At 48.8% G+C, this 17,566-nt stretch overlaps 2 protein-coding genes across 2 annotated transcripts in view; both read left to right on the top strand.

Moving 5' to 3' along the window:
- Nucleotides 1-6,638, top strand: part of PLEKHA6 (pleckstrin homology domain containing A6) — a 119,098-nt gene extending 112,460 nt beyond the window's left edge. Inside the window, exons 22-23 of the mRNA XM_007470658.1 lie at nt 5,161-5,284; nt 5,964-6,638. Coding sequence (XP_007470720.1) covers nt 5,161-5,276 — 116 coding nt within the window. The 3' untranslated portion in view covers nt 5,277-5,284; nt 5,964-6,638. The remainder of the gene's footprint in view (nt 1-5,160; nt 5,285-5,963) is intronic.
- The window catches only part of GOLT1A (golgi transport 1A), a 22,204-nt gene continuing 11,156 nt past the window's right edge, over nt 6,519-17,566 (top strand). Inside the window, exons 1-3 of the mRNA XM_007470721.1 lie at nt 6,519-6,587; nt 6,809-6,867; nt 14,537-14,655. Coding sequence (XP_007470783.1) covers nt 6,519-6,587; nt 6,809-6,867; nt 14,537-14,655 — 247 coding nt within the window. The remainder of the gene's footprint in view (nt 6,588-6,808; nt 6,868-14,536; nt 14,656-17,566) is intronic.

The following is a 17,566-nucleotide window of genomic DNA, read 5'->3' as shown; positions in this document are numbered from 1 at the left end:
GCAGGAATGAAAAGGGAAGATGGTACAAGCAGCCAGTACAGTCACCACCTTGGCTACTGACCCAAACCCACTCTTCTGCTAAGAAAAGATGAGTACAGGGAACTGACTTCACACTGATACAAAGGCTAGTGGGTCTTAGTGGGCCCTATGGGGTTGCAGCCAATAGGATTCACTTCCCCTCAGCTTGAGGAGAAGCACCCCAGAACAGAGGAGAATGTAATTGGGAAGAATAGAAGAGACCCTATGAATGGGAGGCTTTGAGGTGGAGGAAGTACACTGGTTGAGTCATTAGCATGGGAGACAATATTCCCCCCTCCTGAACACCAAAGGTGCTTAGGAGGGAGAGGGAGAGGCGGGGGGTTCTGAAGGCCAGTCCAGACGAATGCCCTGGACAGATGCCAGGCTTGTGATGACTTTGGTTGAGGGGGCAGAGACAGGTTGTGCCAGCCACAGTTATGGTAGCCTGGGCAAGTGTCAGATAAGAATCGTGGCTGGACGCACAGAGGAAGGAATGGCGTTTCACGTTGGTGACTTGGAGGGTTTCAGTTTTTGCTCTTTGAGGCTCGATTTCCTCATCTGTAAAATTCAAATCAAAATACGTGTCTGGTGGCGTGAGGATGGAAACAAGGTGCGCTAAGCACCTAGCGCCATGTCTGTCACCCAGTAACTGCTCAATAAATGCTAGCCAGCTGTAGTAGCGGTAGTCCTGGTGCTGGTGGTAGTATTAGTTGAAATAGCAATAGCTAAAGTAGAAAAAGGAATGTTTTGTGGGTTTTCTAGCTATTTTAAATATGGATACTTTCAGAAACCAGAGGGTTTTAGGCTACAGCAAAGGAGATTTAAGTAAGCTTTAAGGAAGAACCTACTAGCAGTCGGCATATAAATGGGAAAGCCCTTGGAGATACTTCAGAAACAGGCTTTCAGGTGGGCAGGAGTTGAGGCCAAGAGAAGGGATGGGCTTCAGACAGCCGCATCTTGCAGCCAGAACCGAAGGCAGCAGAACCAGTTTGGCTACAAGGAGGCTTCTGTCAACCGCCCTGCAGTTTACCTGCAAAATGAACTCGAAGCTTCCAAAGATCAAATTCCACATGCTCTGGGCAAAAGGCAACTTCCTATTTCAAGGGTTAGGGCATACAGCACTGTTAAAACTTCCCTCTGTCCCTTGCCCTGTCCCAGCCCCTGGCTCTCCCTTCTATAGCTCCCCCGCCAAAAAGGTGCCATGAAAACAAAACCCACCCTGGCTCTTCAGATTCCCCCTTGATACCCACGGGCTTACATTTCAGGGTCAGTGTGCTGAAAACAAATGGTCACCTTGCTTTTGCCGAGACCCCAACTATTTAAAAAATGGCTGTGGCAGGGCCAGACCTCAGACTTAGCCCACTGTCCCCACCACCCCTGGCCTATGGCCCAGATTCCCAGAGCTGCAGCTCTGCCAGGCCCAGCAGGCGCTGTAGAGGGGGGGAGTGCTGGGCACGGGGGGCATGAGGGACAGTGCAGCAGGCAAGGGATGTAGTTAGTGCCTGAGTTGGGGTGTGTGGCCTGGATGCTGTCGTCGGTGGCAAGCTTGTAGCAGTTGTTGGTATACCTGGTGTGCAGTATCTGGGAAGATGCGGCTATTTTAAGTTTGTATGTGTGGCGTGAGGTCATTGCAGTGTCTGTATTGGGTAATGGTTGTAGATACGTATGTATGGGTGCATATGCACGTGTGTTATGTGTGGGTGGAGGGAAAGTTTGAGTACAAATATAGGAGTGTGTCTGTGTGTGCAAAATGTCTATGGGTGTTGAGCGGAGACCCATTATTTATGAGTACAGATGATGTTTGGGAAGCTGTTGACGTGAGCGTACAATACATGGGTGGAGGTAGTGCTTATGAATGCACATATTTACATGTGATAGGCTTTCTTTGCAGTATGAGGAATGATAAAGAGTATTTGTGTATATGTCGCGCACAGTGTATGTACTGCACATTTGTGAACACACACCTGTGTGTGCAGGATGGAGAGAGCACAGCCTCATGAATGTGAGTACATGTGACCGATTATGCCTGCAGATGTGGTAGCACTTGTGAACACACAACTGTAATAGCACATCTGTCCAATGCCTATCCACTGCATATGTGAATTTATTTTGATGGATATATTCCTAATGTGTTTAGTATTTTTCTGACTTCTTAAAGAGGTTATATTTAGCAATCAATCTTTCTTGCTCGCGCTCATTTAGTATCATTATAAACGTCCTTATTTTGCTGACCTCTGTGGAAGGGATGCACTTGGGGGCTGTAATCCATACAGATCTGTTTGTAGCCCTGCTAAATGCTACCAAACTGTTACACTTTTTTTTGGTAATAGATCTTTATTAGAGTATAATTGCTTCACAATACTGTGTTAATTTGTGTTGCACAACAAAGTGAATCAGCCATATGCATACATATATCCCCATATCTCCTCCCTCTTGCATCTCCCTCCCACCGTCCCTATCCCACCCCTCTAGGTGGTCACAAAGCACCGAGCTGATCTCCCTGTGCTATGCGGCTGCTTCCCACTAGCTAACTATTTTACATTTGGTAGTGTATATATGTCCATGCCACTCTCAGTTCGCCCCAGCTTCCCCCTCCCACCCCGTGTCCTCAAGTCCGTTCTCTATGTCTATGTCTTTATTCCTGCCCTGCCACTAGGTTCGTCAGTACCAGTTTTTGTTTGTTTGTTTTTTAGATTTCATTTATATGCGTTAGCATACAGTATTTGGTTTTCTCTTTCTGTCTTCACTCTGTATGACAGACTCTAGGTCCATCCACCTCATTACAAATGACTCAATTTAATTTCTTTTTATGGCTAGTATTCCACTGTATATATGTGCCACATCTTCTTTATCCATTTGTCTGTTGATGGACACTTAGGTTGCTTCCATGTCCTGGCTATTGTAAACAGTGCTGCAATGAACATTGTGGTACATGTCTCTTTTTGAATTATGTTTTTCTCAGGGTATATGCCCAGTAGTGGGATTGCTGGGTCGTATGGTAATTCTATTTTTAGTTTTTTAAGGAACCTCCATACTGTTCTCCGTAGTGGCTGTATCAGTTTACATTCCCACCAACAGTGCAGGAGGGTTCCCTTTTCACCACACCCTTTCCAGGATTTATTGTTTCTAGATTTTTTGATAATGGCCATTCTGACCAGTGTGAGGTGATACCTCATTGTAGTTTGGGGTTTTTTAAATAAATTTTATTTATTTTATTTATTTATTTTTGGCTGCGTTGGGTCTTCGTTGCTGTGCATGGGCTTTCTCCAGTTACTGTGAGCAGCGGCCGCTCTTTGTTGCGGTGCGTGGGCTTCTCGTTGCTGTGGCTTCTCTTGTTGCAGAGCATGGGCTCTAGGCGCATGGGCTTCAGTAGTTGTGGTGCACGGGCTTAGTTGCTCTGCGACATGTGGGATCTTCCCGGACCAGGGCTTGAACCCGTGTCCCCTGGATTGGCAGGTGGATTCTTAACCACTGCGCCACCAGGGAAGCCCCCTCATTGTAGTTTTGATTTGCATTTGTCTAATAATTAGTGATGTTGAGCATCTTTTCATGTGCCTCTTGGCCATCTGTATGTCTTCTTTGGAGAAATGTTTTAAAGTTATTTTGTCTACTTTTTACAGAAGATTTTCTCTCTTCAGTTGTGCCTTATATAGATGTCAGTGGGCCTCTCAATTCCTCTCTCTCTCTCTCCTGATTTTCCTGTTTCTAATCTCTCATGGGCTAGAAACTCAGCAAGTCAACATATATCAGAATTGTGTATAAATAAGTGTAACTGGACTCCAAGGAGCTCTTCAATGAATAAATTGTAAGAGCTTCACTGCATGTACGTTGTAACATCTATTTGGCTTCCTTGAGATCTTCCTTGCTTAGGTTTTGATTTTTTGACTCTTTTAAAAGTTGAAGTTGCCAGACAACTAACCATTATCTGTGATACGGACATGCACACGAATGTGTGTTTTGAAAGCATTTGTGTATGTATTTGTATGGCAAGTTACAAGTGTGTTGGGTCATGTGCAAGGCACAGGTTCAGAAGTGCCCATACACACACATCTGAGTTATGTGTGCTGAGTAGAAAGGTTTCGTATTGCTGGATCCCACGCACAGACTGTGGATCACTTCCTGTCGGGGAGAGCCCTGCGTGTCTTATATATGTATGTGGGCGTGTGTAGATATGCGTGGGGCTGCATTGGCCCTTTCTCTTGTGCAGAGGCCAGGGAAGGTGATGAGGTCCAGGGTAGGGTGGGAGCAAGAGACTGGGAAGTTCAATGCCCGGATCCCTCTCTTGTGGGAAACACAGTGTGACCCTGGCTGAGGTCTGGTTCTTCTCTGAGCCTGAGTGAGGATGTTCTCTCACAGCTGCACCAAGGGTGCACAAGGGTCCGGAGACGGTGCAGAGCTTGTTCCTAACAATACGACTCCCCTTTCCTTGTCCTTCATTTTGCTGTTCTCAACATGAACTAATAATGATAATAGAGTAAAATCTCGTTAATTCGAATGTCAGCACTTTCAGGCCTTTAATGATCTGTTTAGGGGTGGATAGGAATTTGCCTTTCCTGGATTGATGAAAAGAGATATTAAGTGACTGTGGGGAATCGTTTCTGAATCCTCCAGCCTAAGTTAACCAACTGGCTTGAAGCCTGTCAGAAACCTCTGTTTGCATGGAACTGATAAACACGGTGATCACTTGGATTGAGTCATTGAATGAGGGCCTGATGCTTTGGATTAGTGTGATTTTACTGCACTATTAATCATTATCACTAGCGATATCACTGCCTATGAGGTACCATCCCTCATTCTGTTCCACAGTCGTGGAAAGATACGTGTATCTCCCGGTTGCAGGGATGGAAGCGGAGCCCTGGGCTCAGAGGGGCTGGGCCTCGCCCACAGTCACACTGGTTCTCAGCAGAGCCCGGACTGGGCCAGGGCTCCTCTGGGGCCCCATGCTCTCCTGCATGGCGGCCCTGGAACCAGACCAGCTCTGCCTCAGCTTGAACAAGTTCCCAAGCTCAGCTCTCCTGCTTGCCTCCTGCCTTTTGCTCCCCGCACCGCACGGAGCGGGGCCTCGCTTGCTCTGGGCGCCCAACCTCCCTCCTCCCATCCCCGGCCGCCCCTATTCACTTCCCTGTTCATTTCTGTTTCCAGTGCAATGTGCCACCCCAAGCCCTCCCACCTCCCCTGCCTCCCCGGCTCCACCAGCCAACCCCCTATCGTCTGAATCCCCACGGGGCGCCGACAGCAGCCATGCCATGCGGGTCTGAGCTCTGACGTAAGCACTTTTCTACTGTATTTCATCCAGCCCAGGGAACAGGGACCCCTCCCCTCACCCCCACTGAGCCATCTGCACCGCCTTGTTCCATCCGGCAATGCTTCTCCCCTCACCCCAGCGCCCCTTGTCGCTCCTTCCCTTCCATCCATCTGCTTGAGCCCGCAAGCGTCCCCACGCAGTGCCGGGCTAGAGCCCCCTGGCAGGGCCGCTTCTTGGATGCTGCAGTGCCAGTGGCTTTGCTTCTCCAGAAGCAGACGGGAACAGAGCTGAGGCCTCTCCTGTCCGCTGTCTGAGGGACTCTGCCCTGACTCCCACCCCTGCACTTCCTGTCGGCCAAGAAGCCGGCCATCTGTTGAGATACACAGCAGTCCTGCCTCAGAAGCTGCTTGTCCCAGATCTTATTTCTCCCAGATCACTCCCAGATCTTACTGTAAATTAAAATAGCACTGGACGATTCTAGGCAAAGGCTGTGTCCCATCTTTCCCCCTAGCACGCAGCTGCTCAATATCAGGAAGTGAACAAGAATTGACTTCTACTCATTTGTTCCCCTCTCTCAGGGTTGAGGGGGTGGGCGGGTTTCCACAGGTTTTTGCAAGGCAAGACTTCTCTCTGGGGAGGGTGGGCTGGAGGGTCTGCCCCTCTGTGCAGCGCTTTTCTCACCCGTGTCTCTCTCCTCCAGTGCAAGCCCTGGCTGAGGCCAACGCCGTGAAGCTCCACAGAACCACGTTCTGAAGCCTGCCTCTGCCCATCCTGGCCCCCTGGCCCCCCGCCCCTGTGCTCCCATGGGAATGCCACAGAGAGCCAGGCTGGGGGCCGGGCTTCTGCCGAGAGGAGCACAGATGCCTCGGTGCCCACATACCCACGGCACCCGGCCCTGAAGTCCTTGCTGCTCAGACAGTGGTCCTAGGCCAGGGCGTGAGATGGTGGGGCGAGGAGCGCCATCCTATCTGATGCCCACGGCACAGGGAGCCTAGGTCTGGCTCTAGCTGGGGTTGTGATGGCCCTACTGGAACACTCCCTGATGGAGAAGATGCCCTGGTGGGGAATGCGCCCTGGGCTATCTTAGGTTAGGACTCCTCTCTTGACACCGAGAACAGCACCCACCATCACCCCCTTCCCCCATCACCCCCGCCGTCCTGCCCCAGTGGTGCCCAGGGTCTTGGCACATCTCTGCTTATGGGTACTCCTTTGGGGTCCAGTGGAGACTGACCACCCTGCCTGAGCCAAAGACAAGATGATGAGAGATGGGGAGAGGCTCCTCGGCTCCCAGAAGACAGTGCTGGCTGTGGATAGAGAGAAGCGGGTCTGTGCAGTGTCTGAGGGCAGGTTGAGAAGGGTAGCAGAGAGAGAGGGAGAGGTCTCAGGACAGTGGGAGGAAAGGGAAGCAGCAGGACTCATGCGCAAGTAGGAGGAGGAGGACGGAGATGAGAAGGGGTAAGGGATTGGTTTCCCCAGGGTGGAACCTTAGGTTAGTGCCAAGTACAGTGTCAGCTGTTGGCTCTGCTTCTCCCACCTCGTCCCCAGGATCAGCGGGGCTGCCAGACCGAGGACCTGCCATGGAGCACACTGCTGTGGGTATGGAGGTGTGAGCTGAGGGGCCGGGCAGCAGCAGTCTGGGAGATGGCTCTTTCTAGGTCTGGGCCTGGTTCTGGGGTCAGGAGCAGAGAGAAGGACCTGTCTTACGGAGGGTGTGGTCAGCCTTGGGGCCTTTCCTAAACATTTCTGTGACATTATCTTGTCTCCCTTCCCCCTGAAATGTGCTGTGGGCCAGCTGAGCGTGTGCCCTGGAAAGAGGGAATGTGGCCTTAATCTGGTAGGCCAGATTCTGGGGCCCTACTCTGCAACCCAGGCATTCCAGGCATCCCAGATGAGGACAAGTTGAGGTTGTATGGAAGATCTCCCTTCTAGCTTGGCTCACTCACAACCCACCTACCCAGGGAGCCAGTAGTGGAGAGACAGAAGCAAAGCCCATTCTCCCTATGCTCCACCCACCTTCAGATGAGTGTAGCCAGAGAGGATGGAGGAGAGAGAGTGAAGCTGAAAAACCTTGGCCCCTAGGCCTTCTCTTTGCCGGAGTTGCTGCCCAGAGACTTCAGTCTGACCTCCAGCGGCCCCAAGAATGATTACTTCATCTTCCAACAATTCCTCTCCACTCCTTCATGGCTGGGACAGTTATGGTTCATATGCAAGTAAAGTTGACAATTCACTCAACAAATATTTATTGAGCACCTTTTATGTACCAGGCACTGTTCTAGGTGCTTAGGATATTCTCATGCTTCTGAGGGTTTACAGCCGGGATTCCACTTACCTTCACTTCTAGCAGGTTTTTTGAACATGACCCTTGGCTGCAGTTCCCATCTTCAGCACAGCTCAAGCACCCCAAACCTGTCCTCCCCCCCACCCCCCCGCACAGACTGGCAGGTGGGATTGGCTCCCAGGTAACCGTCTCTCCCTTCTCCATCTTCTCCCACACCTTATCCATCCATAAGAAACAGAGTTTTCAGGGCCTTCCATGCCTTCCCCTTTCTTTGTCTGTGTCTCCTTTTTTTTTTTAAGTGATGTTTTTAGAAATACATGTAAAATACCAAGGATTAATGTCTGCACCTCTCTCTCACCTCTTATTTCATAAAGCTGGCTCTTTATGTGGCTTTACATGCCTTAATATATGTTTTATGAAGATTATGCATATTATAGATGTATATGTAATATATATATATATATTTGTTTGGACGTCTGATCCTTTACTAGAACTCCTGCCCAGGCCCATTTTCTCTCCTTTACTTTCCACATCATTCCTAGCATACTGCGGCCATACCCCATGCCTTTTGATCCAAAGAAGGGGAGAGGAAAGACTTATTTTAAGACAGATCTATTTTACGCTTTTGTTATAAAAGCAAATCTATTTTCAAAATGTGCAATGCCTGAATGGAATTGGCAAATGATGTGAGGAGACTGGGACGGCTGCCTCTAGGTCCAACCCTCCACCCTTCCCTCCTCCTCGGCAGCTTCCTTCCTCCCATTCCCCAGTCTGCAAAGGGCTGGTCCCCAGAGCTCACCCGGAGAGGATCTTGCCAGGGCAGGACATTCTCTTGCAAGTCCTGGTCTAAGGATTTGATTACACTGTCAACTTTTGATGACCCTCTAGGGTTATTTGGTGTGAACCCTCTTCGAGGAAATGTTTACAGTTGTGTGCACAAAAGTACAGCCTTGCAGGCACACACACCCCAGATGTGCTCCTGGACCACCTCCTTGATCACCCTGCTGGAAAGGGCAGCCTACGCCAAACAACACTGAGAATGTCAGTCTGTTCTTTGATGGACCTAGAATATGGTGCAACGGCCAAAGGAAACGGTTTGGCATCACGGGTCCTTCGGAGCAGATACATTCAAGTTCCTTGGACTTCTCACACTCCTTTTCACTTGATCCCTCACTGGCCTGGGTGAAACCTATGGCATCTGTCTCCCTCTGTGACCTTTCTTCTGGGGGCCATTGTTAAGGGGATGGTACCCCAGTCTGGCATCCAGACTGCGAAGTCAGCCCAGAGGATCCCACGGACAAGGTACATCTCAGACTTGCCAAGGACTTTCTTGCTGCTGGGGCCCTGAACTAAGCCAGCTCAGCCTTCCAAACTGCTTATCGACTATTGAAGTGGGCAAGGGGCTCTCGCCTTGCAAGAATTTGGGCAGAATGGATGTCTTTTGTCCAGCTCTGGAATCAAGGGTTTTGGAATCTAGCACAGAGCTCCTGGCCAGCATTTGAAGCCTGGCTTCCCACTTTGACATTTGCTGGCACCCTATTCCCAGCCTAAAGCAGCTTGCTATGAATGAAGGGGGCCTAGATGGAGACCCACGGGGAAGTAACCGACCTGGTGACAGCCTTGGTTACTAATCTAGAGCCTTCCCAATTAGCACATTACCTCCCTCATCAATAACCAAGAAGCTATAATCAAATACTAACACTGTCACTTTAGAGTTTTTCTGAGGTTGCAAGCTGAGGTGCGCACTTGCTCACCTTCCTTGGTGAGAGGGATCCTCTTGGAGCAGGGCTGACTATAGCAAGACAGAATTAATTCCTTTCCCTTTAGGTACCCCCCGACAACCTGGCAGCTCTTAAAACTAAGGAAAATATGAAATATACATATATATATATACACACACATATATCTATTTATGCACATATTGGGGCCAATTTGATTTGCTAGTATTAGACAATAAACCATACAAGGAAATTTATGACTCAGTGTCTTTATTTAGTATAAAAGTGACCTTAGAAGAAGAGTTAAGTTTAGATAAACAGAGGGCATCTCTGTCAGGGGACCAAACAGCCGTACCAGCCCCCTAGTATCTTTCTAGCCAATGAGCCCCTCCCCAGGGAGGGGCCATCCTGACTGACAGGCGAGAGCTTGCTTCCCTCTCAGCAGCATTCTTTTTAGATATAGGTACTGAAGCACCCAGTGAGTTCTGCATTTGTATCTTGCAAGTTTGTATAAACCCAATGCAGGGAATAAATGGTTTGTACAAGTGGTGTGTCTCTGGCACTCTGTGTCCGTGTCTGCCTGTGGCTGGCCTTGGGGTCCATGAGTGTTTACGTGCTTGGCAGAAAAGCGGGGGTGGGGGGTATCTGGGGCCATCCTTCCCTGACTAAGAGAACTGGGTTCAGAGCATATGCACCACCCATTCCCCCCCATGCCTTGGGCTGTACATCTCAGCCTCCCCAGACAGGGATCCTGGAGTTCTCAGAAGCGTGCCACCTCCCCATGAACTAGGGAATGATGGTTTGTTGTCGACACCACTGTCATCTTTTTGATCCAAGTGATCCCAGATCAAGGTTTGTCCCAAGGTCCTGTACAATGGAAGTATCAGAGTCTTCAGGCTCTGGAAGCTTCCACTGAAGGTGGGGGTGGGGAGGTGGTATCAGAAAGGTTGCCCAAATTCTTTTCATCTAGCCTCAGTGTTCTGGGGTCATTTCTCTTGGCAGGTACTCAGTGGTTATCCCTTATTGACACTCAGTGTGAAGGACTTTACCAGAGCTGCTCAATTTGAAATGTTTGTGAGGAGCGAGAGTCAAGAAGCCCTGTGAATTCTATGGGCCGGAGTGTGGAGAGAGGACGTGAGCCCAGGACAGCGGCAGGCTTCCCTGGGCTTCTGCAGGATGTCTGGGAGAGGAGGAGGCATTAATGGTTCAAGAAAGGATACAGGAAGGCAAGCTTCTTATACTTCTTGATTAGCCTCAGTCTGGTTCTAATGTGGCTGATTTTGAATTCTGGACACCTCTTCTCATCCCTAAAAGGCTAGTGGAGTATTTTGTATCTATCATCTATCTATCTATACTTTTAAAAATAAGTAAAATGACTGGATTTTGGATTTTGTAACATCCCCGGGAGAGCTATAAACCTTGATGTCCTTTGTGAAGCAGGGAGAATTGGGACCAGATACAGGCTCAAGACAGACCTTTAGAGCTGGAGGAGGTATACCGGAGAAATTGTCAATTTCCAGGACCTGGCTCTCTGTCCGCAGCTCCCCCTCCAGGCCAAAGCCATTGACCTGGAGAGGAGGTGGAATGTGAGAACACAGGGCACTGCTGGGCTCTTCTTTCCAAGCATGATGCTCACAGGTCCCTGGCCGCTCCACCCTCTGGCCCAGATCAGCCCTTCAATCAAGCCAGGCTGGGGTTGCAAAAGGGGGCAGTAGTCAGGAACTATAAATGAAAAAGCAACTAGCAGATTGCCCTTTAAGGAGTAGTGCTCTGTAACTGTGTGGTCGTATATTTATTCTTGAAGAGAAGCATGCTAGGGTCAGGCGGCAGCCAGGCTTCAGACCCTGCTGCTGACAGGGAACGGGGACCATGCCACATGCCCCCTTATCTCTAAGCCTCCAGTGCAGAACTGGCTCGCCCCACTGCTGAGATCGATGGAGGAAAGGAGATGCCGTGCTCGACTCCTGGCCCCGCTCCTTGCTAGCTGCATGAAGATTTGGACAAGTCACTAAAATTCTTGAGTCTCAGCTTCCTCATCTGTGAAATGGGGATATTAACTGCCATCTTATGGAGCTCTCAAGAAAGTCAAATGAAAAAATGGATGAAAAACCCTTTGAAAACTCAAATTCATTTACAAGTGAGAGGAGATGGTGGTGACACTGTGTTGGCCCCTTGGCTGCCTTTAGGGACATGATGAGGGAAGAGGGAAAATGTTTCCCAACGTCTCCCCTCTGCTGGCTCCATAGCCTTCGCTGGAGGACGTCAGCAGGGGCCCTGTTGTTCAGCCATCTGCGGTGTCCTCCCCCTGCCCACTTCTATTCCTCCAGCCCCAGGGAGTAGCTGCACTATCTCAGCCCTTCCCCACGTTGATCAGGACAGGCTTTCCAGGGCCTACGTCCTCCTCCCTGGGGTTGCCCGCCATGAAGGAAGATGGGCTATAGACAAACCCCTTGGGGCCCAACTCTGGTGCCCAGTGCTGTAATCTGAAAATCAGGTGAAGAGGGCCCAGCTTCAGGAGGGTTCAGTTCTGAGCTGACAGGTGGGCTCCATTGTTAGGGGAGGTATTGTTAGCTGCTATTTTCTACTCCTGTGTGAGCAGTTTAAAACCACAATTAAGAGGAGATCAGAAGTCTTTCACATAACAGCATTTAACAGTGTAAGAATAATAGTAATATTAATAACACAGTAATTATTATAACTATACTAGAATAATAAGAACAATGGCTCGTTATTTACTATGAGCCAGGCACCTGGTTCTGTGCACTTCACGTGCGTTTACTCACTAATTCTCATTATATCTTTACGTGATAGGTACTATTATTATCAAAGGAACTGAGGCACAGAAAGGGTGAATAAAATATCTGTCTCATGGAGCTAGGATGAAGCCCAGGGCGCTCTGATTTTATAGCCTGAGCTCTTAACCTACCAGTTTCAACGGGGGTGATAACGCCCCCTAGGGGTGATTTTGGAAATTTTCAGGGGAGCTTAAGTTGTCTCAGGGCTAAGGGGGCAAAACTCTTACTGGCATTCAGTGGCTGCAGTGCACGGGGCAGCTTTCCAAAATAAATAATTGCTTTCTGTCCTGCACAACTTTAAAATGTACAAACGGACTAAACCCACTACCAGTATGTCAGTCATACTGGAATTCATAATAGTCCTAACAAGTTTTTATAAGCTAAGTTTTTTTTTTTAAATAAGTTCTATGAATAACTCAGTAAGTTAGGAGATGGTTATTATGGAGAAGGCTCTTAAGTGGAATAAAGACATTGTCTCAAAATTGTTGAATAATCTACTCCACGCACTGTCTACACAATGTATTCTAACATTGCAACTACTGTATATTTGGTTCCAGTGCAGTAGGGTCTTACTGAATAAGCAAAGAGGCCGACTGAAAACAGTTAACAGAGGAGCTCTGAGAGAACCAAACATCATTAGAGCAAAGATACTTGAAATGCAAGGGGTCTCCTTGGATCTCCTCAAGAAATGTTTTTAGAAATTATTTCATATTATTGCCTCCTTTATATTTTTTAAGTTTTTTTACAGCCCAAAGACGAACACCTATGTTGTAACAATTATACGTGGAAATGTTTGGGGGAATTGCGTGTTGTTTTTCTATGTTTCTCTGGCACTCTCCCGGGGGTCCACATTCAGTTTCTCTAAACGGCTTATCTCACCGCTTCTCTTTCAAATCCATCCTCTCCTCCCCATTGCCTATTGGAAATATATGATCTCCAAGGCCTTTTAAGGTCCCACAGACTGAATTTTGCCTCAGCACATGATGGCGTTTCAAAACACGGATCTGTGTGTCTGTGACATGTCGCCGCTACCCCATCCCATGGGGTAACATGGGGAGCTATTTAAACAACACACACAACAAACGCAGTTTTTGGTCGGTCTGTTTGTTTTTTGGCTGCGCAGCACGGCTGGCGGATCTCAGTTCCCTGACCAGGGATTGAATCCGGGCCATGGCAGTGAAAGCCCTGAACTCCCTCAAACTCAGTTTGTTTGCATTCACATGGTGTTTCCTCAATGTCTCCACCTTGCCATCTATAACTTGCTTTGCTATGTTATCTCTACTTCAGTGCCGTTTATTTCCCTCTTTTTTTATATGCAAGGACCTCTGGTCTGTTTTTATTTAGCTAACATTAGTTTTTATTCTAGTATTCACTCCCTACTGTTCTTTCATTTTCTTTTATGGAGAGAGGGGTTATTTGGGTTTTTTGGAGGGGTGGTGGTATATAAGGGTGGTCTATTTCTCTTAAGTTCAAACTTATTACAAGTAGGTGCAAGCAATCTGCCTACTTATGCCTTCTGTTAAGTCTTGCCTGAACACATATACTGAGAGATATTGTGTTTTATTATAATTTTTTCTTCTTTATTATAATTAGCTTCGAGGGTTTTTTTTTAATGATGTGTGTAGACTGGTCATATCATCTGTGAATTGCACTGCAGGATAGAGGGGACGTTACAGAGGGAATGCCGGCTCTAATGGGATTGAGAACCACTGCTCTACAATGAGAGAAAGGATGTTAGGAACTGTCCAGCCTCTCTTTTTTTCAGGCCCACAGAGGGTGGAAAGGATGCAGCCACATCTACACAACTGGTGGGTGGATTAGAACCAGGCTTCCTGAATCGTTGTCCAGCCCTACCCTAAGCCTAAATTCATCTTTCATTTTCCATAGCTCAACTTCACAGTCCAAAGTTGGACACTGCTGGAGGAAAGGAGATCGAAGCCCTCAGTGTCTAACTCCCTTGGGACATTTTTACCCTCGATTCAACCGAATCCGGTGCTCTCCTAAGGCTGCCAGCAACAGGTTTTACTCAGTTGTTTGTCGCCCCTAGCGTCTAGCGTGGGTACTGGCACAAAGCGAGCAAACTACTTACAAGATGAATTTAGTACTTTTCCAGAGAGAAACAGATCCCAACTCTTCCCACACCTTCCACCAAGCCAGTAAGGATTCCAGGTACTCCTAAATCCCAATTCTTCCATAAAGAGTCCAAATTTTGCAAAAGAGATGGAAACAGCTGAACTCAGCCTCAGGGCATGGGGTGGTGGGGAATACAGGGGTCAGATGGGAGTGGCCTTCTCCGAGTGGGCGGAGCGCATGGGTGGGAGCAGTGCCCTCTGGGAAGAACCCGGAGGGAGACTTCTGACTTTAAGCAGCCGTGTGTGTGTGTGTGTGTGTGTGTGTGTGTGTGTGTGTGTGTGTGTCTGTCTGTCTGTCTGTCTAGGGGGAGTTAATGATTTACCAGAGGCTCATTTCACAACTTACCAAGGGTCAGCTTCCCTTGGGCATGTACAAGTTCGGTCCTCTGGGCTCCTCACCCCTTGCCAGCTTCCACCTGGAAGGTCCCCCAGGCAGCCCGCAGCATGATCTCCATCACCGAATGGCAGAGTGAGTGTGAGGGGCCGGTGCTGTCGAGGGGGCTGGCTGGACCGGCTAGGGTGGGTGAAGATGCAGCCCCTCCCAGCCAGGATCTTTCTCTGGGGAACCTGCAAGGCGACCTCTGGAGCTAGTGGCTGGGAGCTGCCCTGTTGGCATCCTTCAGGCAGCACGGCCAAGGCCGGGTGCGGCTCCCTGCCTCCCAGGCGTTGGGGGGTTGCCCAGGGCCCCCAGGTAGCCAGAGGCTGGTGCCTGGAGGAACTGGCAAGTTCACCACTCAGGCTGGTCCCTTCCCCATTCAGGATTCTTAAACATGGGCTACTACAAGGGTGAACCTAGAAGGCCTCTGCCTATTGAGACATCTTTCCCCCACAAACTCTTAGGGTATCCTGTGGCCCTGGCTCCTTCTTATCAGAAACTAAACTCAAATCCCCTCCCCAAATCACTCTGTCCTCACTCCTAAATATCTTTCCCCTTTACTCAGGGAAGAGGGCAGGGAGGTAGTCCCAAGATCCAGGAGAAGTGGTGAAAACCGTGGCTCTATAAGTTTCATTTGGGTGAGTTACTTAAAGCCAATGTCTTATCTCTGAACTGGAGATAATATTCATTCATTCACTGAACAAATTTGTCTCCTTTATGCACCAAGCACTGTTTTGGGCACAGGGTATGAACAGTGAATGGAACAGACATATTCCCTGCTTATGTTCCAGAATGAGGAAACAGGTAATTAGCAGATGAAGTCAGTATGTCGTATGTCAGATGGTGATACCTCCCTCTGGACAAAAATAAAACAGGGTAAAGAGGCTTGGGAGTGCGGGGTAGGAGGGGTGACTGTTTTGTATAGAGTGGTCACTAAGCTTACCTGGGAAGGTACTTTTATACGGAGACCCATAGGAAGTGAGGGAGCAAAGCCACGCAGCTGTCTGGGGTGGGGGGGGAAATGTTCTAGGAAGAGGGGACCGCCAGTGCAAAGGCCCTGAGGCATTAGCATATTTTGGTGTGTTTGAAAAACAAGGAGGCTGGTGTGGGTGGAACAAAGTAAGGAGAGGGGAGAGCAATAGGAGGATAGTCAGGGAGGTCACTCAGAGGCCAGGCTGTGTAAGAATTTTGGTTTTATCTCCATAAGATGGGAAACTATTAGAAGGTTTTGTGCAGAGGAGTGATATGATCTGCTTATATTTTTAAAAGATCACTCTGGGTGCTGGATGGAGAATAGACAGACTGTGGAGGGGTGGGGTCAGCAACAGAGACACCAGTTCCGAGGTAAGAGGTGGTGAAGGAGACCAGTTCCGAGGTGAGAGGTGATGGCGGAGACCAGGGTGGCAGCAGCAAACTGGTGAGGAGTAGTCAGTGCTGGATCTGCACTGAGGAAATTGCTGAAAGGATTTGCTGATGGACTGGATGTGGGTTGTGAGAGAAAGAATTCAAGAATGCCTCCAATATTTTCAGCCTGAGCAATTAGAAGGGTTGAGTGGCGGGGAAGGCAGGATTTGGGTTTTAGACATGTCGAGTTCCATGTCAAGTAGGTAGTCAGGTATATTAGTCTGCAGTGGAGAGAAATTTGGGAGTTGCCAGAGTAGGGATGGTATGTAAAACCATGAGATCGCCTGGGCACAGTTTCTCAGCCTCCCCACTACTGACATTTGGGGGCAGAGTAGTTCTTTGTTGTGGGGGGAGGGGGATCTGTCCTGTCCATTGTAGGACTTTAGCAGCATCCCTGGCCTCTACCCACTAGATGGCAGTAGCACACTCTCACTCCCACTTGTGACCATCAAAATGTCTTCTTATGTTACCAAAGGTCCCCAGGGGAACAAAACTGCCAACCTACCCATCAGCCCCACCATCCACCCCAAGTTGAGAAACACTGACTTAGGGGAAAAAATAGAAGAGGGCTGAGGCCTGAGCCCAGGGGCAAGCCAACATTAAATCAAAATGTGCTAAGTTCTATGAAGAATGTGCTAAGTAAGTCCTACGAAGAGAAAAAATATGAGGGAACCAGATTAAGTCGGGAACAGATAGTGGACCAGGTTTCCCTGAGAAACCGACATTTGCGTTGAGACCTGAAGGAGTGTGTGTTGGGCAGAGAGCAAGTGGGGAGAAACCGCATGTACAAAGGCCCCGAGGCAGGAAGGCTCGTCATGGAAACAATGATGTGTTTGGAGTATGGCAGGCAAGGGCAGAAGATGAAGTTGGACAAGCAAGCCTAGGCCCCATCATGCAGGGCCTGTAAGCCAAGGCATGGGTGGGAGGACTCTATTGCATTCTAAGCCAGTGGGAAGCCATGACGGATTGTATGCTGTGCTAATATGAGCGGATTACATGTTTTCCAAGGCCCCTGACTGCTGTGTGGAGAAGGGATAAGAGGGTGGCAGGAATGAAGCAGGAGACTAACTGGGGGATGTCGCAGGAGTCCAGGAAAGAGAAAATGGTGGCTTAGAATTAAGTGGTAAGAGTGGAGAGAAATGGACAGCTTTCGAGATACATTTAGGAGGAAGAAGCAATAAACCTTAGCTGTGGACTGAATGGAGGAGGGGTGCTAGGAACAGTGAGGGAGACTCAGTGATGGCTCTTGGGCTTCTGCCTCGAGCTGCTGAGTGGGTGGTGATGACGTTTCATTCATTTGGGGAAAACTGTGCCAGGTGCAGCTTTAAGGAAGGAAAATCAATAGCTCAGTTTGGACCTACTGAGTTTAAGATGCCTTGGAGAGAGAAAAACATGCAGATATGCCAAGTAAGCAGCTGGATAGGAGTTTGGAAGCTCAAAGGAGGCATGGACTAGAAAGATAAATATCAACACTGTCAGCACACAAGAGATACTTAAAGATGTGTAAACTCGTGTGAAACTAGAATGAGAAGAGAAATGAGCTGGAGCTGAAGTCCTGAGCAATTCAAACCCCAAGAGAAGAGAAAGAAGTGGGAGCTAG

Source organism: Lipotes vexillifer, unplaced genomic scaffold (assembly GCF_000442215.2).
Source record: "Lipotes vexillifer unplaced genomic scaffold, Lipotes_vexillifer_v1.1 scaffold1122, whole genome shotgun sequence".
Taxonomy (NCBI): domain Eukaryota; kingdom Metazoa; phylum Chordata; class Mammalia; order Artiodactyla; family Lipotidae; genus Lipotes; species Lipotes vexillifer.
This window is presented reverse-complemented; position numbering and strand designations above follow the sequence as displayed.